Genomic DNA, 27,824 nt, shown 5'->3' with positions numbered 1-27,824 from the left:
ACACTCACAGTCAGTCACAGAGGCACATTCAATCACAAAGGCACATTCAGCCACATCTGCTTATACTCCCATTCTCCCAGCCTCAGACACACACAGCAGCAGCTCCACCTCCACGCTGACCATCACAGGCACACAGAGGCGCAACCACCTCACATCCACCTCATACTTGTGTACTCTCAGGGTTCAGTCTTCCATCCTAGCTCTCTCTGATCTGTGCCTCCCAATACCTTCTAAGATGTTTACAGAGACCCTTCTCCCTGTGCAGTTAGGAGCGTGAGGCAAGAGAGCCCCTACTTCATGGGGCAGATCAAGAGCTGAGACCAAAGATGGTCTATGTTGCTGACCTTGTCCTGTCCTCCTACTGTCTTAACTATGATCCCTGCTGTGGTCACTGAAGCATTTCCCTGTAAGTATTCAGCCCTAACCCTCCCCTTACACCCTGCATAGTCAGCTGGTTAACACCTCCGTGCGTGAGGAATAAGGCAGTTTGAGCAGAATGATTGTATTTGTTGTTCATCACCCACACGGCCCCTAGGAGATGTAGGTCCAGGGCAAGCCAGGCTTCTGTGCTAGCTTCTGGGCACTTCTAGAGGATCAGAAAAATCCCAGGTTGCCTGAGATGTCTGAGAACTGAGGAGAGGAAGGGAGGGAAGAGTGTGAGGAAGGCAGCAGTTCTGGAAGTTCCCTGCCCCTTGGATTCAGCCCCTTCCCAAACCCTCTGCTTCCAGCCAATCCATCCTCCATTAAGGCTGCCAGCCTGCCATCAGGAGTCCACCATACATGTAGGGGTGGTATTTCACAGAGATCATCCTTTGGAGTACCTAAACAGAACCAGGTAGGGAAATCTTCAGTGGCTCTGGGTTTTTTTGTTTGTTTGTTTGTTTGTTTTTTGAGACAGAGTCTCACTCTGTTGCCCAGGCTGGAGTGCAGTGGTGCGATCTTGACTCGTTGCAACCTCCGCCTCCCGGGTTCAAGCGATTCTCCTGCCTCAGCCTCCCAAGTAGCTGGGACTACAGGCGCGTGCCACCACACTCGGCTAAGTTGTTTTGTATTTTTAGTAGAGATGGGATTTCACTGTGTTAGCCAGGATAGTCTCGATCTCCTGACCTTGTGATTCGCCCTCCTCAGCCTCCCAAAGTGCCGGGATTGCAGGCGTGAGCCACCGCGCCCAGCCTAGTGGCTCTGTTTTTTAAAACCCCACCCTGGCTCACAGGCCCCCTGGCTAACCTTGAGGTGGGAAGATCCACACTATGGTGGTGTCAGTGTGGGTGTTGTTGATACCCGTGGCCATGGTGGCAGGATTGGTGGCTGCCCTGCTGGCAGTTCGACCTTGGACACCCTGCTGGTATCTTCTGCGGCTACACTTGAACATCCTGGGAAACCGGGGCCTGGGCCAGCCCATACCTGGCCTGCGGTGGGGGGAACGCATGCCCTGGGGCCGAGGGCCATGGACAAGCCGAGATGGCCCCATGGGCACAGGGAGCTTCTGCACTGTGCGTGGGGGATGCTGGTGGCCAGGGTAGCTGAGGCCTCTATGACATATAAAGTCTGCATAAGGGCAGGGCCCTTTATTACAAGTCATGGGCCCTGACCCCTCCTCATGGGTCAGGCTCCTTCACAATCTTCTCTATTGGGTCTGGCCTAAAAGCCAGCCCAACACCCAGACAGCCTCACTTTGGCCCCCTGAGAAAGAGGCTCTAGAGGGGTAACTCACTTCCTCACTTTCTCACTTATCCATATAGTAACAATATTAACAATGTTTTTTGAGCCCTTACTATATGCCACACACTGTGCTAAGCACTTTACCAACGTTATCTCATTTAACCTCACAGCTACTTTTAAGAATATGCCACCATTGTACGTATTTATATACAGTTGATTCTCATTATTCCCAGTAATGTTGTTGTTGTTGTTGTTGTTGTTTGAGATGGAGTCTCGCTCTGTCACCCAAGCTGGAGTGCAGTGGCCAGATCTCAGCTCACTGCAAGCTCCACCTCCCGGGTTTACGCCATTCTCCTGCCTCAGCCTCCCGAGTAGCTGGGACTACAGGCGCCCGCCACCTCGCCCAGCTAGTTTTTTGTATTTTTTAGTAGAGACGGGGTTTCACCATGTTAGCCAGGATGGTCTTGATCTCCTGACCTTGTGATTCGCCCGCCTCGGCCTCCCAAAGTGCTGGGATTACAGGCTTGAGCCACCGCGCCCGGCCAGTAATGTTCTACAAAGTCACCACGAACACTAAATACTGAACAAAGGGTAAATGCGAGGTTAGGTTCCTGAAACCCTCTGGTCACAATATTTTTGTCAACTGATCTATATATATAACCTGATTTTATGTGTGGAGACACCTTATTTAATACACATTGTTGGCTGGGCATGGTGGCTTATGCCTGTAATCCCAGCACTTTGGGAGGCCGAGGTGGGCGGATCACCTGAGGACAGGAATTCAAGACCAGCCTGGTCAACATGGCAAAACCCCGTCTCTACTAAAAATACAAAAATTAGCTGGGTGTAGTGGCGGGTGCCTGTAGTTCTAGCTACTTGGGAGGCTGAGGCAGGAGAATAGCTTGAACCCAGGAGGTGGAGATTGCAGTGAGCCCAGATTGCACCATTGCACTCCAGCCTGGGCAACAAGAGTGAAGCTCTGTCTCAAAAAAAAAAAAAAAAAAAAAAAAAAAAAAAAAATTCCAGCTATATATATATATAGCTAAGTCACTGACATTGAACTCACAGCCAACAGCATTATAACTTGTACCTGAATGAAACTTATCTAAAGCACATATGTCCCCTATAAGGCACATCACAGCCTTCTTGCACTTAGAAACACTAGAGAGTACTTCAGCACTGCAACTGGGGACCATTTTAGACAGTAAAATCACCAACAAAAAACACCAAAAAATGTGAGAATATGCGGCACTAAATAGACCATCAAAAAGCACATCTGTTTATCTATGAAAGCTGAAATAAGAAGACGGAGAGTCCTATTGTTCAACAGGCCTCAGCTGGAAATATGTGTGTTGGAAGGCTGAAACGTTTTGCCTTTCTGCTCATGTCCATTCATGACTGCAAAAGTACCACAAGTGTTGGTTTGGGAATGACAAATAAATTTCATAAGCAGGCAAATTCATAGGTATGGCATCTGTGAATAATGAGGACCCACTGTATAAGGAAACCGAGGCTCAGTGAGGTGAAGTCTCACAATTAGAGGCAGGCAGGAAGCAAATCCATGATGATCAAGATCCAAAACCCAGAGCACTTAACTCTCATTATTCTGTACTCATTCATTCAGAAAATGTTCACTAACAACTTCATATGTGCTGAGCACCAGGGCCATAGATGAATGTAATCTGGTCCCGATTCTTCCTGAGAATGAAAGAGAAAGCTGCCAGGTGCGGTGGCTCATGCCTGTAATTCCAGCACTTTGGGAGCCTGAGGTGGGTGGATCACTTGAGGTCAGGAGCTCCAGACTGGCCTGGCCAACATGGTGAAACCCTGTCTCTACTAAAAATACAAAAATTAGCCGGGCGTGGCGGTGTGCATCTGTAATCCCAGCTACTCAGGAGACTGAGGCAGGAGAATCGCTTGAAACTGGGGGTGGATGGTTGTGCAGTTGAGCCAGAGAGATTGTTGCCACTGGCGGAACCTTTCCCGGCCCATCCTGGGCAACAAGCCAAGTAGAGACATCGTCAAAAAAAAAAAAAAAAAAAGATAGACTTTCTCCTCCTTCCACTCCTCAGTCCCTTCTTCCTTTCCCTGTTACTCTGCTCCTCAAAGGCCCCCTTCCCAGCTTCACCCTCCTTTCTGTTCCTGCAGGACTCTGTAGGACCCTTAGTACCACCCTTACAAACCTCATCTTTCCCCCATCCCCTTCTCCAGCCTCTACTCTTGCTATCCTCAGGCTTAGAATATGACCTTGCTTCCATCAGCTTCTAGCAACTGTAACTACAAACCCACCTGCCCCTGCTCCTCCTCTTCCGCAGGTCAGACCAAGGCCTCTTCCCTTGCTCTTTATGGAAACCAGCCTTGCCTGCCTCCTTAGAGATTCCATCAGTGTAGAGAGTCTGCTTGGTGGTTAAGATGTAGACTCTGGTGCCAGACTAACTGGGATTGAATCCTGGCTCTGCCACTTACAACCCGTGTGATCATGGCAAGTACCTGACCCTTTGGTGCTTCTGTTTCCCCATATTTAAAATTGGAGATAAGAAAGTCTATCTCATGAGATGGTTGTGAAGAGGAAAAAAAGCCTTAATATATGCAAGACATTTAAAATATGATCAGTATTATTAGTGTAGTCTGTAATACTATTAGCCCCTCTCTCTTCTGTCTCTTCAGCTGCCTCCTTCCACTGTAAAAACAAAACAAACTTAGAAATCCACTTCCTCAGCTGGGCACAGTGGCTGATGCCTGTAATCCCATCACTTTAGGAGGCTGAGGTAAGAGGATCAATTGGGCCCAGTTCAAGACCAGCCTGGACAGCATAGCAAGACCCAGTCTGTTTAAAAAAAAAAAAAAAATCACTGGATGTTGTGGCAAATACCTGTAGTCCCGGCTACTTGGGAGGCTGAGGATCATTGGAGCTCAGGAGGTTAAGGCTGCAGTGAGCTGTGATGGTGCCACTACACTCCAACCTGAGCAACAGAGCAAGACTCTGTCTCAAAAAAAAAAAAAAAAATTCAATTTCCTCCATCTCGTAGCCGCACTGCCTGTGACTCTCTCCACTTTGGCCTTCTTGCTCTGTGCTCATTCCCTACTGTCCCGTCCTTCCAGAGCAGGAAGAAAATCTCACTTGAAAAGCCCATACCTATTGTTACACAGAAGACCAGCAAACAGAAGTTTAAAACCAAGTCTAAGAAAAGTCCCCAGGGTCACACAGTTCCTAAGCGACGGAGCCAGGATTCCAGTACCTGGTCTGAATGACCCGGAAGTCAGGACTTTTCCCCGCACCTCTACATCAGGAGTGCTGGAGCAGGAAGCCGTCAGGCAGCCCCACTAGGAATGATAAAGATGGGACCACGGAGCCTTGGAACTGGGGGTGGCTCCTTCATGGGACCATGGTGCCACCTACTGGCAGAAAGGGAAGGGGTGTAAAAAGATGGGGAGGGAGAGGAGATGCAAAGATAAAGGGAGGGGAAAATGGGGAATGTGAGGTTTTATGGAGCGAAGAGGATTAGGAACTATTTGCTACTCGGAGGAGAGAGCAGAAGCTGCCAAATCTTGGTCATTTCCTTGAAAGTGAGAGAGAGAGGGAGTGTGTGTGTGTGTGTATGACAGAGAGAGAGAGAGATACGTAAGTACATACGTCAGATATTATTCTGTTGTTTGTTAGTTGCTGGGAGTCAGTCCACAAAGAGTTTAGTGTGCGTGTGTGCGCATGCACACACACACGCACACTCAAGTGCATTCAGGAATACTAGTACATGTTTATGTATGTAACTGGGTGCTTGCTGTGTGAACATATGGATGGCAGCATGGGCAGATGCGTGTACACGTGAGCATGAGCACAGAGGGTATGTATGAGTGTATCAGCAGGTGCAGGGTAAGAAGCACATTGCACTGTTGTGGTGGAGGGCACACAGACATTCTGGGGAGTCACTTACCCCAGCCCTGGGCTGCTTCTTGAGATCAGGAGGGGCGTTGCCCAGGGCTGGTGTTGCCAGGCGGAGGCCTGCTGAGGCGGTGGTTGTGGGGATCGGTCTCCAGGCAGCAGGGGGCAGCAGGGGCAAGTTGAGGCTAACTGGCCATGGGTGGGGCCAGCAGGCGGGCAGAAGGAGGCTTTAAAGCGCCTACCCTTCCTGCAGGTGAGCAGTGGTGTGTGAGAGCCAGGCGTCCCTCTGCCTGACCACTCAGTGGCAACTCCCTGGAGCTGTTCTGTCCTTTGTGAGCCTCAGCAGTTCCCTCTTTCAGAACTCGCTGCTAAGAGCCCTGAACAGGTAAGGGGATAGGGATAGAGATTATCCTGTGAAGAAATATCAATCTGGAAACAGGTTTGGGGAGCTGGAGGGGCTCTAGTGAGGGTTCTGAGAGGGTCTGGGGTTAATGTGGGGAGGAGCACAGGATATACAGGTGCCAGGAAAGGGCATGGAGTGACCTGCAGCGTGGGAGTCAGGCTGGGTGTGCAGGTGGAGGAACCTGGGGTGTTAGGATCTCAGAGTGTCAGGTGTGGGTGGAGGTCCTGGGTAGTATAGTGGGGTAAGGGTGTTAGGATAGAAACTGGGAAAAGGTCCGTGGTGTCAGACCAGGTACAGGAGAAGCTTGGTGAGATATGGGTTCAGGATCCTGGGGTCTGGCATATCTGGCTGAATATCTGAAGCCAGGGCCAGCCCAGGTGGGGCCAGGGGAAACAAGGCCCTAACTCGCACATGTCTGCTTCCCAGGAGCCACGATGCAGTGCTTCAGCTTCATTAAGACCATTATGATCCTCTTCAATTTGCTCATCTTTGTAAGTATGGACATTGTGGACTCTTCGGGGCTGCCCACAGGAGCAGGTCACAAGCTGAGCAGAGACTATGCTGGGGAATGGGAGACTGCTATGCCCAGGCTTTGTCCTGCAAGTGTCCCCATATGAGTGGGATGCAGAGGTCTCCCCAAATGCTGCTGATTCCTAGTCCCAGCAGCAGCCAGGTTGCCATACAGGGGTGTGTATGAAAAAGGGGATGGAGAAGCTCAGGGCAACCCCTCTCTCCCACAAAGCTTTAGCCCAGGCTTCAGGCAGGGCAGAGTAAGCTACCAGGAATGATTCTCCCCCCTTTATAGGCACTGGAGGCCCAGAAAATAGAAGGGCTCCACCCAAGTTCACCTAGCACAGAAGGAAATTCAGTACAGAGGAAATTCTTCTGTATGATGGGGAGCTGAAAGGTGGGAGGGCCTACATCTCATCAGAGCAAAGGGTCTACCTCAAGCAGCCCTTATTCATTTGACAAACATTCATTGTCTAGGATACCATGATGGGTGCTGGGGTGGCAGGTAAGCAAAGCCTTTCTCTGCCCTGAAGGAGCTCAGCTCCAATAAGCCAGATAGGCAGATGATAATAACACAGTGTGTTTGGGCTTAGGACAGAGGTTATAGGAGCCTGAACTCAGCCTGGTTGGAGAATACTTCCTGGAGGAAATAGCTGAAGCTGGGATATTGCGCTTGGTGGGGGAGTTGTAAAGCTTGCATAAAGGGCCCGAAGTAATGAAACTCGATATCATTCAGAAAACCGGAAACAGATTGCATAGGGCATGTTTGAGAAGCTGAAGGCATAAATCCTGGAGATGGTGGTGGAGATAGGGAGAAACGGACAAAGTGGACAAAGGACAAAACTCTAGGATGATGGCTGAGGGGTAGAAGAAGGGGCAAGGGAGACAGAGGTCTTGGAGATGACTCCCATATCTCTGGCATGAGCAACCCAGATGGCAGGGGGTGGGGCCCCGTTTGTGGGAGAGGATGTCCCACTGGCAGCTGTGTACCCAGTGGAGGTGCAGCTCAGATTGGAGCTGGCCATGGGTATTTGAAAATCATGTGCACACAGGTAGCCACTGAAGCCATGGGAGTGGATGAGAACACTTGGAAAGTGAACTCTGGGAAACCCAATTTATTAGGGATAAGCAAAACAAAAACAAAACAAAACAAAAAAACACCGTGAAGGAGATGGAGAAGGAGCAGTGGGAGGGGAGAGGAAAACAAGGAGAGCAAGCTATCAGAGAGGTCAAAGAGAATATGGCCCGTGAAATGTTCACTGGATTTAGCACAGTATGTCACCAGAGACCCGAGCCACATTAGAGTAGGTTAGCGTAAGTAAAAGTGAGGAAGTGGGCTGGGTGCTCACGACTGTAATCCCAGCACTCTGGGAAGCTGAGGTGGGCAGATTAGTTGAGCTCAGGAGTTTGAGACCAGCCTGGCCAATATGGTGAAACCACGTCTCTACTAAAAATACAAAAATGTGGTGGTGCATGCCTGTAATCCCAGCTACTCGGGAGGCTAAGGAAGGACAATCACTTGAACCCAGGAGATGGAGGCTGCAGTGAGCCAAGATCACACCGCTGTACTCCAGTCTGGGCGGCAGGGTTTAGATACATATTGATTAGTTTAGAAGCATGGGTAGATTCTCTAGTTCTGATGTGGTCTGTGCCTTGGGCTTCCTTTGGCTGCAGGGAACATTTTTTTTTGCTGTTGTTGTTGTTGTTGTTTCTTTGAGACAGGATCTTGCTCTGTTACCCAGGCTGGAGTGCAGTGGCGTGCTTCTGGCTTACTGCAGCCTCAACCTCCTGGGCTCAAGGGATTCTCCTACCTCACTCAGCCTCCTGAGTATCTAGGACTACAGGAGTGTGCCACCATACTCAGCTAAAAGAAAAAAAAAAAAAGTTTTTGTAGAGGCGGTCTCACTATGTTGCCCAGGCTTGTCTCGAACTCCTGGGCTCAAGTGATTCTCCCACCTCGGCCTCCCAAAGTGCTGGGATTACAGGCATGAGCCACTGCGCCAGTCCTGAACTAGTCTTTATCCATGTATCTGGAGGAGGCAATAGGATTCCAGGGATTTGGACAGCAGAGGCTCTGCCCTGAGAGGGTTAAAGGCAAATCCGGTTTGATTTCTGGCCTCTCTTACCCAGACCTTGCCAGGCTGGGCAGAGCAGGATAGGGCAGACCTCCAGCTCCTTGAAATTTGACCCTGCAGGCTAGAAGGCCAGCTTTCTGTCCTTGGGCAAACATGCCTGGAATCCAGCCACAATCCGCCACCTCACTTCCCGTTCTAGTCTCACTTTCCTGGCAAGTGAGGACTAGGCACCAAGGTGGTGTCAGGCTGATTCATCCACTGAAGCCCTGGGCTGGGAGGCTTTGCTCTAAGATGTGTGGCAACTGCACAGGGCCCTCCTCAATCTGGGCCTCAGGATTCCGGCAGAGGTTTGGAGTTGAGTTAGACAGCCTTTAAGAGAAACTGGCTGTATTCCCACTAGTGCCTCACTTTCCTCTTGTGAGGCAAGAAGGTCTTGCTGGATGAGGCCTGAAGTTGGATTCTAGAGGGGAGCCAAATGGGGCCTCAGGTGGGTGAACCTTCTCAAACTCCTCCCTCTCCAAGGTTGCCAGCAGGTGGAACCTCAGCCCTGCCTCTATTACTATGGTGACCGTTGAGCCTGTTCTTCTACCGCCCCGTCTCCACCTATCAGAGGACAGAGATGTTCTAGGCACCCATCACCCAGAAAGGAAATAGGAGGCTGGGACCTCATCTGCCTATTTTCTTTTTTTTTTTTTTTTTTTTTTTTGAGACGGAGTCTCGCTCTGTCGCCCAGGCTGGAGTGCAGTGGCCAGATCTCAGCTCACTGCAAGGTCCGCCCCCCGGGTTTACGCCATTCTCCTGCCTCAGCCTCACGAGTAGCTGGGACTACAGGCGCCCACCACCTCGCCCGGCTAGTTTTTTTTTTTTTGTATTTTTTAGTAGAGACGGGGTTTCACTGTGTTAGCCAGGATGGTCTCGATCTCCTGACCTCATGATCCGCCTGTCTCGGCCTCCCAAAGTGCTGGGATTACAGGCTTGAGCCACCGCGCCCGGCCTCATCTGCCTATTTTCAATCCTAGCTATGTGGCAGGACCCTGGCAGCAGTAAGGGAAAGGTTTGCCCCTCCCCCACCCTGCAGATATTTCTAGAACCCCTGATCGCCTTTATATCTGCCCAGGTGTGCAGCCTGATCCTAGCTATGCACATCCCAGCTCCCATTTTTCTGCCTCTAGAGGATGTTCCCCTCCTTACAGGATGAGGTTTTAGACTCCCTAGTCAATAAAGAGGGAAGTTTCTCGGCTCCCATCCTTCTTACTCAACTGTGTGGTAGTAAGCTACTTGTCAGCACTGTTTAAGGCCTGCCTGACCTCTCTCTCCCCAGCTGTGTGGTGCGGCCCTGTTGGCAGTGGGCATCTGGGTATCAATCGATGGGGCATCCTTTCTGAAGATCTTCGGGCCGCTGTCGTCCAGTGCCATGCAGTTTGTCAACGTGGGCTACTTCCTCATCGCAGCCGGCGCTGTGGTCTTTGCTCTTGGTTTCCTGGGCTGCTATGGTGCTCAGACTGAGAGCAAGTGTGCCCTCATGACGGTGTGTCAAACCCAGCTCCACAGGCCCATGACCAAGAGTCCCCTTGCCCTTGACACCAGGCCCTGGGGTTCCCAAACCCTGCTTTGGACTCCCCTAGGCTAAGGCCTCTGTTTCACTTTTCCGGGGGGTGGATTAGGGCAAGGAGGGCTCGAGGGACTGTCTCTCCCTAAAATCCAGATCCCTGTTCCCCACTCAGTTCTTCTTCATCCTCCTCCTCATCTTCATTGCTGAGGTTGCAGCTGCTGTGGTCGCCTTGGTGTACACCACGATGGTGAGACACTGGGATGGAGGAAGGGAAGAAAATTGGGCAAAACCCTGGGAGTGGGCTGTGGCCTGTGAATGGCCACCTTCTGTACCAACCCCTAAACACTGGCCTGCTTCACCCAGGCTGAGCACTTCCTGACGTTGCTGGTAGTGCCTGCCATCAAAAAAGACTATGGTTCCCAGAAAGACTTCACTCAAGTGTGGAACACCACCATGACAGAGGTGAGGTTGGCTGGGGGAGGTTTTGGGGTGGAGAGGAAGAAGCAAGGCCCCACCTCCACCCTCATCTTGTCTCCAGCTCAAGTGCTGTGGCTTCACCAACTACACGGATTTTGAGGACTCGCCCTACGTCAGAGAGAACAATGCCTTTCCCCCATTCTGTTGCAATAACGTCACCAACACAGCCAATGAAACCTGCACCAAGGAAAAGGCTGACGACCAGAAAGTAGAGGTGTGGGCTGGCACGAGTGGGTGGGGAGTTTTCATGGCCTCGGAGTGGCAAACAGGGATGGGAGTAGGGCAGCTGCCAACTATAAATGCTCTTTTCTCTTCCTGAAGGGTTGTTTCCAACAGCTTTTGTATGACATCCGAACTAATGCAGTCACCGTGGGTGGTGTGGCAGCTGGAATTGGGGGCCTCGAGGTAAGCAGATGAGGAGGCTGGGACTGGGATATGGGCACGAGACCAGGGCTGCTCAACCCATCTGAGGCCTCTCTGGAGGAAACAGACCTAATTGGGCCTCAGGTAGGGTGTCTGTGGGATCACCTATCATATCCCCTCATCTCTCCCTGTTCCTCCCTCTCCAGCTGGCTGCCATGATTGTGTCCATGTATCTGTACTGCAATCTACAATAAGTACACTTCTGCTTCTGCCACTACTGCTGTCACGTGGGAACTGTGAAGAGGCACCCTGGCAAGAAGCAGTGATGGGGGAAATGTCAGGATCTAACAATGTCACTTGGGCCAGAGTGGACCTGCCCTTTCTGCTCCAGACTTGGGGCTAGATAGGGACCACTCCTTTTAGGCGGTGCCTGACTTTCCTTTCATTGGCAGGTGGGTGGGTGAGGGGCATTCCAGAGCCTCTAAGGTAGCCAGTTCTGTTGCCCATTCCCCCAGTCTATTAAACCCTTGAAACGCCCCCTAGGCCTAGTGGTGATCCCAGTGCTCTACTGGGGGATGAGAGGAAAGCATTTTATAGCCTGGGCATAAGTGAAATCAGCAGAGCCTCTGGGCGGATATGTAGAAAGCACTTCAAAATGCATAAACCAGTTACAATGTTGCCAGTTGGACTCTTCATGTATCCTTGGGGAGAGGGGCCTAAACTGGCTTCAGATTCCTGAGGAGCTGCCAACTCAGAAGGCCCTGGAAAGGAGGGAAGTAGGGTGGGGTTGGGGGTCAGAAGTGGTTATTTCTCCCCTTCATTTGGGTTCCAGGCCTGGGAGGGAACCTAAGAGGAATGGCTGAGAGGGCATGAAGAAGTAGAGTTGGGTTAGGCCAGTCTGCCTCCTTATAATGGGGAGAACTTTGGACTGAAACTACCCCCTCCTGGGTGGGGGCACTGGACTGGAAAGCTATGAAAATAACAAGTTTGTGCCGAATTCTTACCAGGTCAGTGGGAAAGGGTCACTCCTCAGGTGCTGGGAAGCCCTTCAGGAGCCCCCTTCCTAGGGTCCAGGCTGCCTACCCTTCCCATTCAGGCAAAACCCCACATCTGTCCCTGCTTCTGGGATCTCAGCAAGAACTTCATGTTTTATTTTCTGCTGGCCTACCTGGTGTTCTTCAGACTTCCTCTTCTTCTTCTTCTTCTTCTTTTTTTTTTTGAGAGAGTTTCGCTCTTGTTGCCCAGGCTGGAGTGCAATGGTGTGATCTCGGCTCACTGCAGCCTCCGCCTCCGGGTTCAAGCAGTTCTCCTGCCTCAGCCTCCTGAGTAGCTGGGATTACAGGCACCCGCCACCATGCCTAATTTTTTGTAATTTTAGTAGATACGGGGTTTCACCATGTTGGCCAGGCTGGTCTCGAACTCCTGACCTCAGGTGATCCACCTGCCTCGGCCTCCCAAAGTGCTGGGATTACAGGCGTGAACCACCTCATCTCTTCTTTAGCCCTAACCATCCTTATGCTCCAGGTAGGAAACTGAGGCTAGGAAAGGCCAAGCGACTTGCCCCAGTCCCACAGGATTCCATGAAGAACTCAGCCTAGATTTGGGTCCAGAACTGCAGCACCTGGTGTAGTCCTGGCTGATATCGTACTAGTTCCACTTGAAGCGGCAACTGGCCAGAATGTCTCTGATATAGACCTGATCACTGTTGAGCCAGGAGTGAGAGGCCTGAGGGAGGCTATGGTGAGAGGGTACAGTGTCTGCTACCAAGCAAAGCCCAGCCTGACAAACCAGTCCCCCTCCTTGTTTCCCTTTGAACCCTGTAACTTCTTCCTGAGCTTTTCCAGGACAGCCCAGAACCACCACCCTTTTGCTGAGCCCAGAAAGGAAGACGGACCTGGCCAGAACCAGTGCCTTAGAGCTGGTCTGTGAGGGGCAGACCAGGAGCCTGCCAGGGTGCGGGACAGGGAGAGGAGCTAGCCTGCCTTACCCTTCACCACCAAACTGTGCCTCTCACACACTTCCCCTCCACCAGGTGCCTGTGTGGAGGCTGCACAGGATTTGTTTGCCCAGGGCGGGCCTCCACCTCATCATGGGCTAATTGCTGCTCAACCTGGCTGCTGTGCCACCTCAAGCACTATCTCCAGCTCCAGCAAACAACGAAGGCGTCAGGGTGGCGAGATATGTCCAAGCCACACACCACCCATGCTGTCGCCAAGCCGGACTCCAGGCACCTGTGAAAGAGGCAGGGCAGAGAGCAGGCAGGAGGGCTGGAGTTCCAGCTGGAGGACTGTACTTGTACAGAGGCAGGCAGACCCTTTCTGAAGAGGTGGTCTACACTCACCCTCCTGACATTAGGCCCTTCACAGACCCCTTAAATGTCCTTTTCCCTGCCGTGGGCTTTCTCATTCACTGCCTCTGGACAATCCCATCCATTTTCTGGTGCCTCTATGACTAACTTGGATCTTCCTAACCTCTTTGGGTTACTGGCTATGTGAGAATCTGATGAAGACCATGACCCATTTCTTCACAAAAATGCCCGGATAGAGAATTCTGAATGGCAAAGTGCTCTAAGGGTCATAGACACCCTTGCTCCTACATCTCTATCTGCACCCTAGTCCGTCTCTTGAATGATGCCTGCCCAGTCCTGTCCCATCCACTTCCTTCCCACCCCAACTATGCACACCTGCTCTCCCATTTCCTCTTGCAACTCCCAAGTATCCCTTTTTGTTCTCTCCTGCTCCATCTCTGGGGCAGGTGCCTGGCCCAGGCAAGATAAGCAGGAACCAGGCTGGTGGTTAAACGGTGGGGAAGAGGTGGGGTGGCTGCTCCAAGCCTCAAGTAGGGCGGGGCTAAAGTCAGGCTGTCCTAGCGTAGAATTGGGGAAAAACCTTGGAGTTTGGCATCCCCTGGTGGCCAAATGGCTCCAAACGGAAGATAAACTCTGTGGTGGACCGTAAGGAAAACTCACCATCCAACACAAGTATTCTCTCCACCACTTCCCTCCAGCACCCCCCTGACCCACAAAATCACAATCACAAGACACATCCCCAGAGGGCTTCTCCTTTTTTAATCAATGACCAACTTATCCAGCTTTGGGAATCTGGACAAAGAGGATGCTGAGAGGAGGCCTGGTCCAGTGTCTAAGGGTGTCTGAGTGAGTCTGTGTCAGCATGTGGGCCCCAGTTGGGCCTGTCCATGGGTTGGGCACAGCAGTTTCCTGAGTAAGAGCCAGCCCCACCCTCAGGGCAGCATTCCAGCCCAAAAAGAAATCCAGGCCCTCCAGGTTCGGCCTGTTTTCAAGGCCCTCAGGACAGTCAATAAATAGGTTAGATTCTGAGCCAGGCCTGGAAAGTGAGGGTATTCAAAGGGCAGGATGAGCTGCTAGGGATCGCAGTGATTCCCAGGTACTCTCCTGCCCTTCTCCAACAAGGAAGTAAATAAATAGACCTTTAACTCAGGAACAGGGTGTTGGAGCAGGGGAACCCTCCCCTTGGAGTTAGTAATTAAGTCTCATGTTAAAAACAAGGTAGCCCCAGCCCCTAACAGCATCTACAAAATCCTACAGGATGGAGGGAAGGGCTAGCCCGCCTGGGGGTACACAGTACCCAGCCCCGCAGGTTCCTGGAGGAGGTCTCATGTCTGTTCTGCGGCTCCTGGGGCTCCCTCCTCCTTTGGGGGTGGCTCCAAGAAAATTGGGGTGACTGAGGGTGGCTTCTTCACTCTGGGAAAATAATACAAGGATGTATAGGGAAGAAGCCATTAGCTATGTCCCTGGATCTCACTAGGCCTCCTGTTTCCCAGGGCAGAAAAGAGTCACTCACGAGTAGGGGGAAGCCGGGACCCCCACCACCAGGAAGTGGTTCTTCTTCCGAAACAATCTCCATAGGCCCCGGTGGTTGCCACGCACATCCAGGTCCCAGATATGGAGGCACTGGTGAGGGTGGGATGGGGACAGAGACATGGGTCAGAGAGCTGTGGGGAGGGGTCACTGAAGACCCTTTGGCTCAGCCCCTGCCCCTCCTCAGAAACCACCTCAATTTGCAAGAGATAGCATCTTTTGGAATATGAATTTGGACAAGGAGGTTGGAAGAGGGGTTCTAAGAGTATAAAGAGGAGGTTCTGAGGTTGAAGATTCCAGAGCAAAGGCTCCCTGGATCTTGGGGCAGTACATGTGTGAGGGGCAGGGGTTCTCCAGGGTGGGCATGGTATTGGAGCACCTTGGCAAGCTGGGTCCAGGTGGTGAAGTCATCATCTTTCTCCATTCGAATAAAGGCCACGTAGGTGTGGCCCTCTGTGTCTGGCAGGAAAGAGTCTTCACAAGGGTTCTTGCTGTGGTCCAGAACCTCAGCCTCACTGCAGTGGGGGGTGGGAGAATATGGCCAAGATAGGGCCCACTTCATGGGTGTGTCCCACAGGACCCTGTACTTGGTTGAATGCTCTGCTATTGCCACCTTGAAGTTCTTAATAATGTTTGAGATAAGGGCCCTGATTTTCATTTTGTACAGAACCCTGCAAATTATGGGGCCAAGATCCCCAGTATTTGACTCTTTGCTCCCTGCTACACCCCAATTGTCTTAGGCCATACCTGAGCAGCCTGTGAACTTCCACTTCATAAGCTTCTTTTTTCAGACTGAAGAGGAGGGAGAAATGGGTCAGGGGAGTGGGCAGGCCCTCAGGTCCCAGGGGTAGCACTGAGCAGGGCAAGGGGTCACATGGGAATCTGTAGCAGCAGGGCTGGAGTAAACACACAGGCCCGGGATTGGAAGGGACTTTCAGGGATTGGCCTCCAAATCTCCTAGATATCCACCCCTTGCCCTGCTGCCAGCCCCAACCTGTCCACATTCCTGAGCTGGACACCTGGAACCGTGTTGAACTTGTGCTTCTTGAAGTAGGCCTCCTGGAGTGGGTATGAGAGTAAAAATCAGCACCTCACATTGTCTGGCCCACACCCACTTGCTGACCAGCCACACATCTATTAGACACACAAATGAAGTCCTAGACCTGTAAAGAGCCCTCTAATTTCCCCTGTCTTCTCCATCCTCTTTGCAGCATCCACAGCAAGCTCTTACTAGGTTTAATTTGGCCTCCACCATTGCTGGAGAGCTCATGCTATCACGGCAGCTCACGTTACTGCACTACAGACCCATGAACTAGTAGTCCCTGTCTCTTGTAGTTCTCCCTGGGCCTGCTGTTCTAGAGCCACAGATGTCAGAAACAGGCCCTGCAGGAGGTGCTGGGCAAAGGGACAGGCTGCGCTGGGAAGGAGAAAACTACTTTGACTCTGGTACTGAGAGTGACCTGAGGGAAGTGCCTGCCCCTCTCTGGGAGAGGAATGGGGCTCTTGTATTAGCCTCTGAGGGGCCTCCGGCTTCTAGGAGGTTCCAAGTTGGACGCTATCTATTCCTTTGGGCTGGGCTGGTTCAAGGCCTCCCTTGCTGTAACTGGGGAATGGTCCTCTGAATGCAGCCAGATGGGGTGGGGTTACCTAGGGACTTCCCTGTTCTCCTCAGGCTAAAGTATGGGCTCCAGCACTTGCCAGAACAGGAAAGGGCAGAGATTGCAGGGGTGGACGAGTACTTAAGAGGCAGAAATACTCTCCCCAGACACCCATAGTCTAGTGCTAAGAATAGTAAAAATAAAAATAATACCAGCTGACCCTTATATATGTTTATAATTCAAAGCATTTTACATATATTGACTCATTTAAACCTCAAAATATCGTAACCCAGTGAGGTAGTAGTATTTTATCATTTTTTTTTTTTTCGAGACAGAGTCTTGCTCTGTCACCCAGGCTGGAGTGCAATGGTGTGATCTCAGCTCACTGCAAGCTTCGCCTCCCGGGTTCACGCCATTCTCCTGCCTCAGCCTCCCAAGTAGCTGGGACTACAGGTGCCCATCACCACGCCCGGCTAATTTTTTGTATTTTCAGTAGAGACGGGGTTTCACCATGTTAGGCAGGATGGTCTCGATCTTCTGATCTTGTGATCCGCCTGCCTCGGCCTCCCAAAGTGCTGGGATTACAGGTGTGAGCCACTGCGCCCAGCCCTTTATCCTCATTTTTCAGATAAAGAAACTGAGGAAAAATAGGATAGCTCTTTCCCCAAGGTTACATGGCTAGCAAGTAGCAGAGCTAAGGTTGCTTCGGAGTCCATGTTCTTGTTCTTGACTGTCATGCCACACTGTGCCCTGCTCCCTGCCTCCCACTCACATGAAAGTAGCCGTTCATGTTGAGGCCGACGATGCCAAAGTGGTAGGATCGGGAAACGTCAGGGATGATGCACTCTCGACCCCGGCGTTGTTCAGGCATCCGCATCCACATGTCCCAATCCCAGAGCTGGCAGACATGGACCATGATGAAGGTTAAGATGTTTCCACTTGGTAGGGGACTCCAGCCCCCTCACCCTACCCTGACAGTTACCTTTTCCGGTGTGGGCCACTTGGGCTCAAGCTCCTCCTTATACAAGGACCTCCTGAGCACCCAGCCCAGACCAGGCATGGTCTCCACACGGTACAGTAGTGCTGGGTCCTCAGCGGTGTGTTCATACCCCTGGGGACAGGGGGCCATAGTGGGAGGTATTAGCTGAGGCCTCATAAACTCGCCTGCTAAACCCTGGACATTCCAGCCTACCTGGTCATTCCAAGCAGAGATGCAGTACAGGCTGTCATCCTCCTCCAGCAGGTGGATGGATTGGCTCAGGAAACTGAGAGAGGTGGGGTCAAAGAGTTCAGGGAGGGGCAAGGATAAACCTAGTCACACAGAGATGCTGGAAGAGCTGGAGCTGGGTCTCAGGAGCACCTCCTTCCTGGAGTACCTCCTTCCCCCAAATCCCCACTGTCTCCATTCATCCACTCTACCTTCAACAGCAGCCCCATCACCTGCCATCCTACCTTTACCCAGGCTTTGCCCCCACTTGTGAGCTCATGTCCTCCAGAAAGCTCTCTAGGACACCTCACTGACTTTCCCTGCAGACCGAGGGACCTCACCTGAAACCTAGAGACTCCCCTCACCTGAAAAAATCCACAGCGATGTCCAGGTCCTCTTCCAGAACCACAGCAAACTTGGCCTCCTGGAAGGGGAATGGGACATCATGGTCCCAAGGGGGTCTCTCCATCCTGTGATCTCCTTTGCCCCCAACCCTATTCTTGCAGGCAGCATTACCCCCATTTTCCAGATGTGAAGGATGAGGCCCAGTGAGGGGAAGAGTTTGCCATATTAACAGGCCCAGACCTCATGCCAATGTTTCCCCCTCCCAGGCCCAAGAGTTGTATCCTTAGTACTCACCGGAAACAGGTTGAAAGTGGCAGTGAGGCTGGCCTTGTAGTGCTGGGAGTGGGGTGGGAATAGGGCACATGAGCTTTAGGGTAGAAGGCAGAGCCAGGCATCTGCCCCATCCCCCCTTGCCTACGCAGTACCTGAGACACGCGGGCATTCTTGATGCTGATGGGAGTATGCTGGATGCCCCTCAGACCAAACAGTGCCACCACATCCATGGGTTCCTGGGGGCATGGCCACTGCTCACCATGTGAGGTCACTTTCCCCCTGCCCACCTCTGCAATCTAAGGCCTTCACATTTCACAGCCCTTGCCTGGGCGGTCCCCCTTGCCCGTCTCTGGCAATCACTGCTGCTCCGTGTTGTGCTCCACCCAAGGCACCCCCTAAGCCCTGCTCACCTCATAGTAGCCGTCGATGAAAACTGTTATCATCTGAGGAGACACCCCCTGGGCTGAAAGCAGAGAGCGCAGCATCCTGGGGAGCCCAGGGACAGGTTAGGGTCTCTTCGTCACCCCCCAACTCAGGCTCCCCTGTGTTTACAGCTGGGCCGAGATTCCCCATGCTTACCCACAGAGGTGAATGGGTCTAGAATCTATTGCCTTTGTGCCCACCTCAAGAGTTCCTCCTGGAGGTAGATGACCTGAGTACCCTCCCACTTGCTAAGCACCCTCCTGTTCAGTGCTGGGGATAGCCCATTCCCAGGCTCACCTGTACAGGTAATTGGGTCGGTTCCCAGCAATGACAGCCACAGGCACCTTGAGGACCTTGTTGTCTGGGAGCTGTGGGAGAAACAGCGTTTAGCTCTTGCCTTATTCCCCCTTCAAACTGGGATCCCCACCTAGGGAAGAGTTCTCAGGTGAGGGTAGGTGCAGACTGGAGTAGACAGGGAAGGGACAGAGGATCTTCCCTGTTCTGGGCTCTCCACACACTCAGCCCAACTCCAACGCTGAGCTTTGCTCACATGGCCTGCCCCTTCACCCCAGCCCTGTCTTTCAGAGTGCAGTGTTAATCCTGCCCCTGGTTGTCTCCCAGGCTCAGGCAGGGAAAGCCCAACCTAGATCATTCCTGGGGCCCCCTTGCTGAGCTGGGAAGGAGTCCAAACCTCACTGTGTAAGGCTTCACTCACCGGGTCAGGGCTGAACTCGATGGGTGTGGGGTCCTTGCAGCTGCATACACTTCCATAGCCCTCAACTTTGCTGCAGAAGCGCCGGCGGCGACGGTTCAGCTCTGTGTCTGCCCAGTGGCACTCTGCCTCTGAGAAAAGCATGTGGTTGTCATGGAGGCATGGGGCCAGCACGGTTTGAAGAGCCCCAGGCAAACAATCAAAGGAATAAAGCTCCACAGAGAGGATCTAAATGCCCACCCCCAGCCCAGGCCCTGCCCCATCCATGCTCTACTAACTCCACCTTCTGCTGAGCTCAACGGCACATCTGTCTTCAGCAGGACTGGGTCCCCCCAGGAGGAGAGAGCAGGTGACTTAGAATGTTTCTCCCCGAGGACAGGACCTGGCAGGAGGCAGGAATGAGGGCCATGGGGGCCCAGACACCAGTTTGGGGGCTTTTTCCCATCTCCCTGCCTACTTTGATCCAACCCACTGCCACTGGTTCCTATTTGTTCCCCACCCCACCCCATCTCCTGGGGTTCTGCTCCTCCCAGGCCCTTGATACTACAGAGTGGATGGCCTCTGGTGCCGGCACCTCCTTTTCGTCCCACGAAGGCCCATGTGTCCCTCCAGCCCAGGGCAGGTCCAGCCTGGCTGCCCAGGCTCCTCAGCAGAGCCTTGGCTGTGTCCTTGAGGTGGAAGGAGCCCTCGTCCTGGGGGACCAGAGAAGGTAGTTAGCCTGACTGGCATGGTTCCAGGAGACCCGGCCTCACAAAGCACCAACTATGTAGCAACCTTTTACTTAAATCAGCTCATTACATTATCACAATAACCTTCTATGGTTTCTCTCTTTCACAGATAAAAAATAATAACTGAAGGCTTAGAGAGATTCTGAGTCATCTAAGGTCATCCAGCTAGTAAGTCTTTTCCACAAACCCACACGATCTGCACCTCTCTCTTCCGCCACTCTCTGCCTTCTTTTCCCACCACTCTCCTACTCTCCTCCCTTATTCTGCTCCACCTCGACTGGCATCTTTTTTGTTCCTCAAATATGCAGTGTACCTTCCCACTCTAGGGGCTTTGCACTTGCCATTCTTTCCACCGGGAATGCTCTTCCTCCAGATACTCACCTGGCTCACTCCTCAATTCCCCAGCTTTCTGCTCACATATCATCTCCTTGCAGGGGACTTCCCTTTCTAAAATGTCCCCTCCCCCACATCACTCTGTATCCCCTGCTTTATTTTCTTCTTTATATAAGTTATCATTTACTAGCATTATCCACATTTACTTGGCTGTTTTTTGTTGACCTCCCACTGCTGGAATGTAAGCTCCATGAGGGTGGGGACTCTAGGTCTTGTTTCCCATTGTATCTTCAGCACCCAGAGCAGTACCTAGCATAGAGTTGTTGCTCAATAACTATTTGCTGAATTAATAAAAATGTTAAGGCTAAGACTGGAACCTGAGTGACCTTCCTTCAGAGAATCTTCCCACTCTGTTATATGAGGGGCAGAGAAGCCGGGGCTAGGAGCAGGGTTGGAGCTAGGGAGTAGGGGTCAGGGCCAGGACAGAATAACTGACCTTGACAGTGCAGATGAGCACTCGGCCGGGCGCTACCATGTTGAGGAACAGCACCATGGCCTCATCCTCATGAGGTGAGTACGTGTCAAATACACGTTTTGCCATCACGTGGCCCTGGCAGGGGATACACTTATGGTGAGTTGGTGTCATCAGCAAGAAGAGCCCAGCTCCAGTCCTCTGGGTCACCCACCCCTAGAACCTCACCGTGGCCTGGTTGAGGACAATGACATGGATGCCCCGGCCTTGCTCCCGGGCCTCATCCTCCAGCACCTACACAGTGGCAGAGACAAAGTCCAACTTTTCACTCTGGCATTCAAGGTGTCTCTGTCTTAGGGGTACTTAAAACACCAGTTGCTTGAAACATCACCTCCTGCCTATGCTTCTGTTCACACAGTTCTTTTCCAACTCAGCTTGAAGGCCACCTCTTCCAGAAAGCCTCTATAGCACTCCCATCAGAAGAGATCACGTCTTTTTTTTTTTTTTTTTTTTTTTTTTTTTGAGACGGAGTCTCGCTTTGTCGGCCAGGCTGGAGTGCTGTGCCAGATCTCAGCTCACTGCAAGCTCCGCCTCCCGGGTTCACGCCATTCTCCTGCCCTCAGCCTTCCCGAGTAGCTGGGACTACCAGGCGCCCGCCACTCGCCCGGCTAATTTTTCATATTTTTTGTAGAAGACGGGGTTTTCACCGTGTTAGCCAGGATGGTCTCGATCTCCTGACCTCGTGATCCGCCTGTCTCGCCTCCCAAAGTGCTGGGATTACAGGCTTGAGCCACCGCGCCCGGCCCGAGATCACGTCTTTTTACAACCCTCCCCTCCATGACTTTCATGGCTCTTAGAGCCTTTGCTGTCTATGCTTCATCCTGGAGATATCACAATCCTTCACCACACTGAACCCCTCAAGGTAGGGCCAGGTCTGATTACTTTCAGGTCCCCAGTGCCCAGCACAAGGCTGAGGCCAAAGAAAGGACCAGGGGATGGTTATAAAATAAATCAATGAATTGACTGCCTACTATTATGAATGATTACTTTTGAGATCCCACTACATACAAGAAACTTCACAAACTGTTCATTGAATCCTGACAAGTAGAAATCATTAGTCCCAGTCTATAGATAAGGAATTGAGGACTCCAAAGTCACAGAGCTAGAAATTGCAGAGTTGCAGTTCCCACTTAGGCAGTACACCCTGCCGCTAGAGGACCATGCCCTCTAGCAGAATGGAGTGACTGTACACCAGACCCTGGCCCACTGACCGTGGTGCCATCCACTGCCACATATACTTTGCTGCGACTTGAATACACCTCTACGTCCAGGACCCGCCGGGGACCGCTGCCTCTGCGCCGTGGGGGCTCCAGGCGGCCTAGGACCTCATCTGTGGGGTACAACAGGTCATGGAGATAGTCTCTCCAGCAGAGTCTCACCCCTTAGGGTCTGCCTGCCACTCCAGCTGTGAGATCCAAGGCCCCCTATCCCATCCTTAGCCTGGCCCTACCATAGTCTTGCTCTGGCTCTGGGTCTTCATTGGCTTCGCTGATGGCTCGCCGAGTGTCCAGGATCAACTTGATATTGACAATGACAGTCACCAGCAGGAAAACCACGGCCCCTGTCTGAGGGGAGGGGTAGGGATGATTAAGAGGAGCCCCTCCTTTGGATCCTAGAGGGTCTTTCTGAAAGGAGGGCCCTGGCTGCAGTGAAGACATCCAGAGAACCTGGGTCCTGTCTCTTCCTCTGTCTGCCTAGCTCTACTCCCCTGACCAGGGCCTAGTTTCACAGCCACCTTCCCCAGGGAACCTCCCCTGACACTTTCCCCTCCATTAGGGCCCTCCCTACCCAGTGCTCCTGTATTCTTCTATTTGAGACCTTGATTTCCTTGGTCCCCTCCATTGTTGGTTTCTAGAGATGGAGCCAGGCCCAGGGACCCAAGCTGGGGATCAGACCTGGGTCCTGGCCCTAACTGCCTCACAGGGGTGTGCCTCTGGGCAAAGCCATCCTGATCAGACTTCAGGCTTCTGTCAGAAGCTTAGAAGTTGTGCTTGGGTTCCGATTCCAGAACTTTGGGTTCAAACCATTACCTATACCGACATGACACATAGAGGTCTCCCCTCTAGGAACCTGCTGCCCCTTTCCAACTGGAGCTGGCCAATGTGGGTCCCAGTGCCTGATTTAGGTGGGGAGGAGGCTGGGAGGAAGCCCTTGGCTGGGGACGGTTTGGGACATCTCTATACCTGACAGAATCTCCGCAGGGCCCGCTGGTTTGTCAGTTTATACTTCCAGGTAAGGTACCAGCTCCGCTTCTTCCGAGCCCCAAAGGGCTTGATGAGGGGGCTGGGCTTCCAGTCGTCCATGCCGGATTGGCGGGTCACCAATGTCCTGGCCAGCCCATGGCTTCAGGAATCTGACGGGACCAGAGGGCCACATGGGGTACGATGCTCCTCCCAAAGTCTGATGCCTTCTGGGGAGACGAGGGAGGACCTCCCAGCAACTCTTCCCTGCAAGCACCCATACTGTGTGACATGGGGAAAGTGGCTCAACTTCTCTGGGCTGGGAGGAAACCCTTCAGTGGGGTTGGATCACCTGGAAATTCCCTGAGACTGGAGTAACTCTCTGAATCAAGGCTATCCAGGGGTGTAGGCCAAATAATCGGCTCAAAGTTCATTAGCCCCTACAAGGACCAAGCTCCAGGCCTTCCCAAGCATGTGGTGGGCAAAGAGCGACCTCTCCTGCCCCAGTCTTCAACCCTCGTCCCATCCTATCTGCCCCAGCTTCTCTCCTCCCAGGGCCCGGAGCCGCCCGAGGGCTCAGGAGACCTGCACCGGCAGCGCTACCCGTTCCGGACCCCCACGCGGAGGCACTCACGGCTTAGGGGCCCTGGGCCCCGCTCGGGCCCCGCTCGGGCCCTCACTGTTCGGCCCGGCTCGCCGCGGCCTCCGCCTCCTCCATGCCGCTGCCTGGCCCGCCCCCCCGCTTCCGCCGCCGCCGCCGCCGCCGCCGCGGGGTGAGAGGGCGACGGGCGGTGCTTAGGGCGGCGGCGGCAGCGTCGTCGGGTGTCAGCAGCCAGCGACTAAGGCGAATGTTCAGACCGTGCTAGGCAGCTTCGCAACCCGGCTGGCTGGTGTTGCTGCCTGCACGAGAGCAGCCCGCTCCCCAGCACCGCTGATGGCAAACCCGACTCCAGTCAGAGCCCTAGCACCTTGGACCAGATCACAGGGCACGCCAGGGTCAGAGGGGCTGCAACCCTTGGACACAGCACACACACCACCCGCCCCATACCCCTCCTGGACGAGGCCGTTACCTGGTCCTGGGCCATGCACAGCCATTGGAGGCCAAGGGAGATTAAAATCCAGGTTCTGCCACTGTTCTAAGCACCTTACTGATGATGTTTAATTCCACAACAACCCCATGAGGTAGGCGCTATTACCATTATTTCTTTCTTTATTTTTTTAATTGAGACGGGGTCTCGCTCTGTCGCCCAGGCTGGAGTGCAGTGGCACCATTTCGGCTCACTGCAACCTCCGCCTGCTGATTCAAGCGATTCTCCTGCCTCAGCCTCCTGAGTAGCTGGGACTACAGGTGCACGCCACCATGCCTGGCACATTTTTTTTGTATTTTTAGTAGAGCCAGGGTTTCACCATGTTGGCCAGGCTGGTCTCGAACTTCTGACTTCAAGTGATCCGACTGCCTTGGCCTCCCAAAGTACTGGGATTACAGGCAGTGAACCACCACCCCAGCTATGGGCGTTATTATTATCCCCGTCACAGATAAAGAAATAAGACCCAATGTCACAAAGCTAGGAGAGGTGGAATTGAAATCCAGCCTGGCTCCAGATTCCGCTCTTAACCACCGCACTCTGCTGGCAACAATACAGAGGAGTTGCCAGGTTTAAATAATATCATACATACAAAGCACTTAGCTTAACACAATGGTTCTCAAACTTTAGCTTGCATCAGAATCACCTGGATAACTTCTTAAAACAGAGGTGCTGGGCCCCATCCCTAGGGTTTTAGATTCAGTGGTCTGGGGCAGGGTGGGATTTTGCATTCCTAAGAAGTTTCTAGGTGATGTTGATGCTTGTTTTTTTTTTTTTTTTTTTTTTTGAGACTGAGTCTGGCTCTGTCGCCCAGGCTGGAGTGCAGTGGCCGGATCTCAGCTCACTGCAAGCTCCGCCTCCCGGGTTTACGCCATTCTCCTGCCTCAGCCTGCCATTCTCCTGCCTCAGCCTCCCGAGTAGCTGGGACTACAGGCGCCCGCCACCTCGCCCGGCTAATTTTTTAAAATTTTTTAGTAGAGACGGGGTTTCACCGGGTTAGCCAGGATGGTCTCGATCTCCTGACCTCATGATCCGCCCGTCTCGGCCTCCCAAAGTGCTGGGATTACAGGCTTGAGCCACCGCGCCCGGCCAATGCTTGTTTGAAGTGGATAGCCATAGAACAGTTTTAGGCAGGGGAGCAATATAATCCAATTTATGTTTTAAGAGAACCTTTACTTTTTTTGTGGATAATGGGTTGAAAGGAGACAGAGGAAGCCAGAAGACCAGTTAGATTTTTTTGAGCTTTCCATATTCCATCTGCTTCCTGAATGGTGGGGTAATATCCCCCAAAATGAAATGTTAACAGTACTAGTCTTAGGAGTTAAAGAAATAGATGATTTTCCTAGTAAGTATGTATAAGAATAGAAGAAAAACCAACACATTTTATTAGCATTTGAAAAAGATATCCCAGCTGGTCACCGTGACTCACGCCTGTAATCCCAGCAGTTTGGGAGGCCGAGGTGGGCTGGTCAGTTGAGATCAGGAGTTTGAGACCAGCCTGCCGAAACCTGTCTCTTCTAAAAATACAAAAGTCAGCTGGGTGTGATGATGGGCGCCTATAATCCTAGCTACTCAGAAGGCTGAGGCAGGAGAATCACTCGAACCCAGGAGGCAGAAGTTGCAGTTGAGATCGCACCACTGCACTCCAGCCTGGGTGACAGAGCAAGACTCTGTCTCAAAAATAAATAAATAAAAATAATTAAATAATTAAATAATTAAAAAATGTCCCTTAGGGTTCCTTCCTGACCCTCCTTTCTCCTCAAACTGACTCTTCATAGATGATCTCATTCTCTCATGACCTCTGTTACCAGTCTAGATGCCCAAACTGACATTGGCAGTTCTAACCTCTTTCCTGAGCTACAGGCTGCCTGATGTCCAGCAGGACATCTCACAGGCCCCTCTAACGCAACAGCACAACTTCTGGAATCATTTCCTTTCACTCCTATATCTCTTGTGGGTTCCCCTCCGCAGTGAACTGCACCAGGCCAAACAGCTGGGAGTCACCCTTGACTCCTTGTCTGTCTCCAGTGACCAGTCCAAGTATGTTTTGCTCACCATTGTATTCTCTACACCATACATAAAGACTGGCACATAGTAAGCTCACCACAACATTTGTTGAAATTATTCATTTGTATTTTTTAACAAATTTTTATTGAATGCCACTATAAATGAATGTAACCAGTCACCTAGTCCCGTCAGTGTTACCTCCTAAAGAGCCTTCCATTCTAGTCTAATTCTTCTTCAGCCTCACAATCAGCCCCTGGTGTAGGCCATTTCAGTTTCTTGCTTTCCAACCAGTCTCCTTGACTGTAGATTTTTACTCCTCCTATCCTTTTCTCCTTGCAAAATCCAGAGTGATTTTTTTAAAGGCAAATGTTGCCAGGTTCAGTGGCTCATGCCTGTAATCCCAGCACTTTGGGAGGCCAAGGCAGGTGGATCACCTGAGGTGAGGAGTTCGAAACCTGCCTGCCCAACATGGTGAAACCCCGTCTCTACTAAAAATACAAGAATTAGCTGGGTGTTGTGGCAGGTGCCTGTAATTCCGTAATTCCAGCTACTCAGGAGGCTGAGGCAGGAGAATGGCTTGAACCTGGGAGGCAGAGGTTGCAGTGAGTCAAGATGGTACCACTGCACTCCAGCCTAGGTGACAGAGCCAGACTCTGTCTCAAAAAAAAAAAAAAAGACAAAGGTTTTTTCTATCTCTAACTTAAAACACTTCCATGGATCAAAAAGTACCAAGGAAAATGATGTTACTTAAAATTATAAAGGTAGGCCAGGCATGGTAGCTCATGCCTGTAATCCCAGCACTTTGGGAGGCTGAGGTGGGAGAATTGCTTGAGGCCAGGAGTTGAAGACCAGCCTGGCAACATAGCGAGACTCTATCTACATAATTTTTAAAAAATTAATTACAAAGGTAACCATTAGATGAACTAAAAAGAGTGATAGAAATATATAGTGCCAGGCCGGGTGCAGTGGCTCACGCCTGTAATCCCAGCACTTTGGGAAGCCAAGGCAGGCAGATCACGAGGTCAAGAGTTCAAGACCAGCCTGACCAACATGGTGAACCCCCCCCCACCACAACAATCTCTGCTAAAAATACAAAAATTAGTCAGGCATGGTGGCACGTGCCTATAATCCCAGCTACTCAGGAGGCTGAAGCAGGAGAATCACTTGAACCTGGGAGGGGAGGTTGCAATGAGTCAAGATTGTGCCACTGCACTCCAGCCTGGGCAACAAAAAAAAAAAAAAAAAAGAGAGAAATAAATAGTGCCAGTGGGGGAAATGAACTACAGAGTGTGAGTTAAACCCATATATCCATATTTATCTGAATACGATAATAAACAGCAGTCAAATGTTTAAAAATTGAGAAGCAGTGTGGCTGGGCATGGTGGCATACTCTTGTAGTCACAGTTGCTTGGCAGGCAGGAGGACTGCTTGAGCCCAGGAGTTTGAGTCCAGCCTGGGCAACATAGGAAGACTCTGTCTGTAAGAAAGAAAAAAAAAGTAGTGATAGGATTTACAATAAGAAAATATTTATTCCTACCCTACCCTTTCACACCTCTAGGCCCACTCCCAGTTGGCAACCACTTTTAGTTAACTCTAAACAATAACGTTATGAGTGTGAGCACCAAAAAAAAAAAAAAAAAA

At 51.8% G+C, this 27,824-nt stretch overlaps 3 protein-coding genes and 1 long non-coding RNA gene across 11 annotated transcripts in view; 2 read left to right on the top strand and 2 right to left on the bottom strand.

Moving 5' to 3' along the window:
* Positions 1-1,518, bottom strand: part of PIK3R3 (phosphoinositide-3-kinase regulatory subunit 3) — a 150,566-nt gene extending 149,048 nt beyond the window's left edge. The window contains exons 1-2 of one of the 2 annotated variants that reach the window (XM_017881756.1): positions 1,228-1,518; positions 487-630 (exon numbers count right to left, since the gene is read on the bottom strand). In XM_017881756.1, the coding sequence (XP_017737245.1) occupies positions 587-630; positions 1,228-1,471 (288 nt within the window). In that variant the 5' untranslated portion in view covers positions 1,472-1,518 and the 3' untranslated portion in view covers positions 487-586. Of the gene's footprint in view, positions 1-486; positions 631-1,227 lie in introns of those variants that run through there. The other variant, XM_017881747.1, reaches the window with a different exon arrangement.
* TSPAN1 (tetraspanin 1) lies at positions 80-11,604 on the top strand. 2 transcript variants are annotated; one of them, XM_017881757.1, is made up of 10 exons: positions 92-406; positions 729-835; positions 5,796-5,927; positions 6,372-6,436; positions 9,852-10,058; positions 10,255-10,329; positions 10,446-10,544; positions 10,621-10,773; positions 10,881-10,964; positions 11,129-11,604. In XM_017881757.1, the coding sequence occupies exons 4-10, from the start codon at positions 6,380-6,382 to the stop codon at positions 11,174-11,176; spliced, it is 723 nt and encodes a 240-aa protein (XP_017737246.1). In that variant the 5' UTR covers positions 92-406; positions 729-835; positions 5,796-5,927; positions 6,372-6,379; the 3' UTR covers positions 11,177-11,604. The 2 variants fall into 2 exon arrangements, with proteins under 2 accessions (XP_017737247.1, XP_017737246.1); XM_017881758.1 differs by lacking the exon at positions 729-835 and having other exon boundaries at positions 80-406.
* A 732-nt stretch (positions 11,605-12,336) lies between these two features.
* Positions 12,337-14,348, top strand: LOC108535635 (uncharacterized). The gene is made up of 2 exons (XR_001887285.1): positions 12,337-12,875; positions 12,955-14,348. It is a non-coding gene; the product is annotated as an uncharacterized LOC108535635 (long non-coding RNA).
* Positions 13,967-23,840, bottom strand: POMGNT1 (protein O-linked mannose N-acetylglucosaminyltransferase 1 (beta 1,2-)). 6 transcript variants are annotated; one of them, XM_017881740.1, is made up of 23 exons: positions 23,726-23,840; positions 23,095-23,264; positions 22,362-22,476; positions 22,123-22,241; positions 21,080-21,145; positions 20,876-20,989; positions 19,893-20,010; positions 19,602-19,700; positions 19,322-19,449; positions 18,904-18,974; positions 18,594-18,669; positions 18,336-18,419; positions 18,205-18,246; positions 17,931-17,989; positions 17,551-17,623; positions 17,341-17,469; positions 17,131-17,256; positions 15,755-15,819; positions 15,508-15,552; positions 15,140-15,275; positions 14,744-14,853; positions 14,528-14,643; positions 13,967-14,266 (listed from the first exon to the last, which is right to left on the bottom strand). In XM_017881740.1, the coding sequence occupies exons 2-22, from the start codon at positions 23,212-23,214 to the stop codon at positions 14,556-14,558; spliced, it is 1,983 nt and encodes a 660-aa protein (XP_017737229.1). In that variant the 5' UTR covers positions 23,215-23,264; positions 23,726-23,840; the 3' UTR covers positions 13,967-14,266; positions 14,528-14,555. The 6 variants fall into 6 exon arrangements, with proteins under 6 accessions (XP_017737229.1, XP_017737231.1, XP_017737233.1 ...); XM_017881744.1 differs by having other exon boundaries at positions 13,969-14,266; positions 14,770-14,853; XM_017881742.1 differs by lacking the exons at positions 23,095-23,264; positions 23,726-23,840 and adding an exon at positions 22,700-22,936.
* Positions 23,841-27,824: the final 3,984 nt, after the last annotated feature.

This window comes from Rhinopithecus bieti, unplaced genomic scaffold (assembly GCF_001698545.2).
Source record: "Rhinopithecus bieti isolate Rb0 unplaced genomic scaffold, ASM169854v2 scaffold_12155, whole genome shotgun sequence".
NCBI classification, from domain to species: Eukaryota; Metazoa; Chordata; class Mammalia; order Primates; family Cercopithecidae; genus Rhinopithecus; species Rhinopithecus bieti.
Note: the sequence above shows the minus strand (reverse complement) of the source record. Positions and strands in the feature narration are given on the sequence as shown.

Bases quoted from the DNA above. Each gene is read 5' to 3' on its own strand.
- TSPAN1 (XM_017881758.1), top strand. From the start codon at position 6,380: ATGCAGTGCTTCAGCTTCATTAAGACCATTATGATCCTCTTCAATTTG. The intron at 10,330-10,445 runs GTGAGACACTGG...TGCTTCACCCAG, and splicing joins CCTTGGTGTACACCACGATG to GCTGAGCACTTCCTGACGTT. The intron at 10,965-11,128 runs GTAAGCAGATGA...CTCCCTCTCCAG, and splicing joins CTGGAATTGGGGGCCTCGAG to CTGGCTGCCATGATTGTGTC.
- POMGNT1 (XM_017881744.1), bottom strand. From the start codon at position 23,214: ATGGACGACTGGAAGCCCAGCCCCCTCATCAAGCCCTTTGGGGCTCGG. The intron at 17,470-17,550 runs GTAGGCTGGAAT...CCCTGTCCCCAG, and splicing joins TCTCTGCTTGGAATGACCAG to GGGTATGAACACACCGCTGA. The intron at 15,553-15,754 runs GTTGGGGCTGGC...CCTCCTCTTCAG, and splicing joins CAGCTCAGGAATGTGGACAG to TCTGAAAAAAGAAGCTTATG.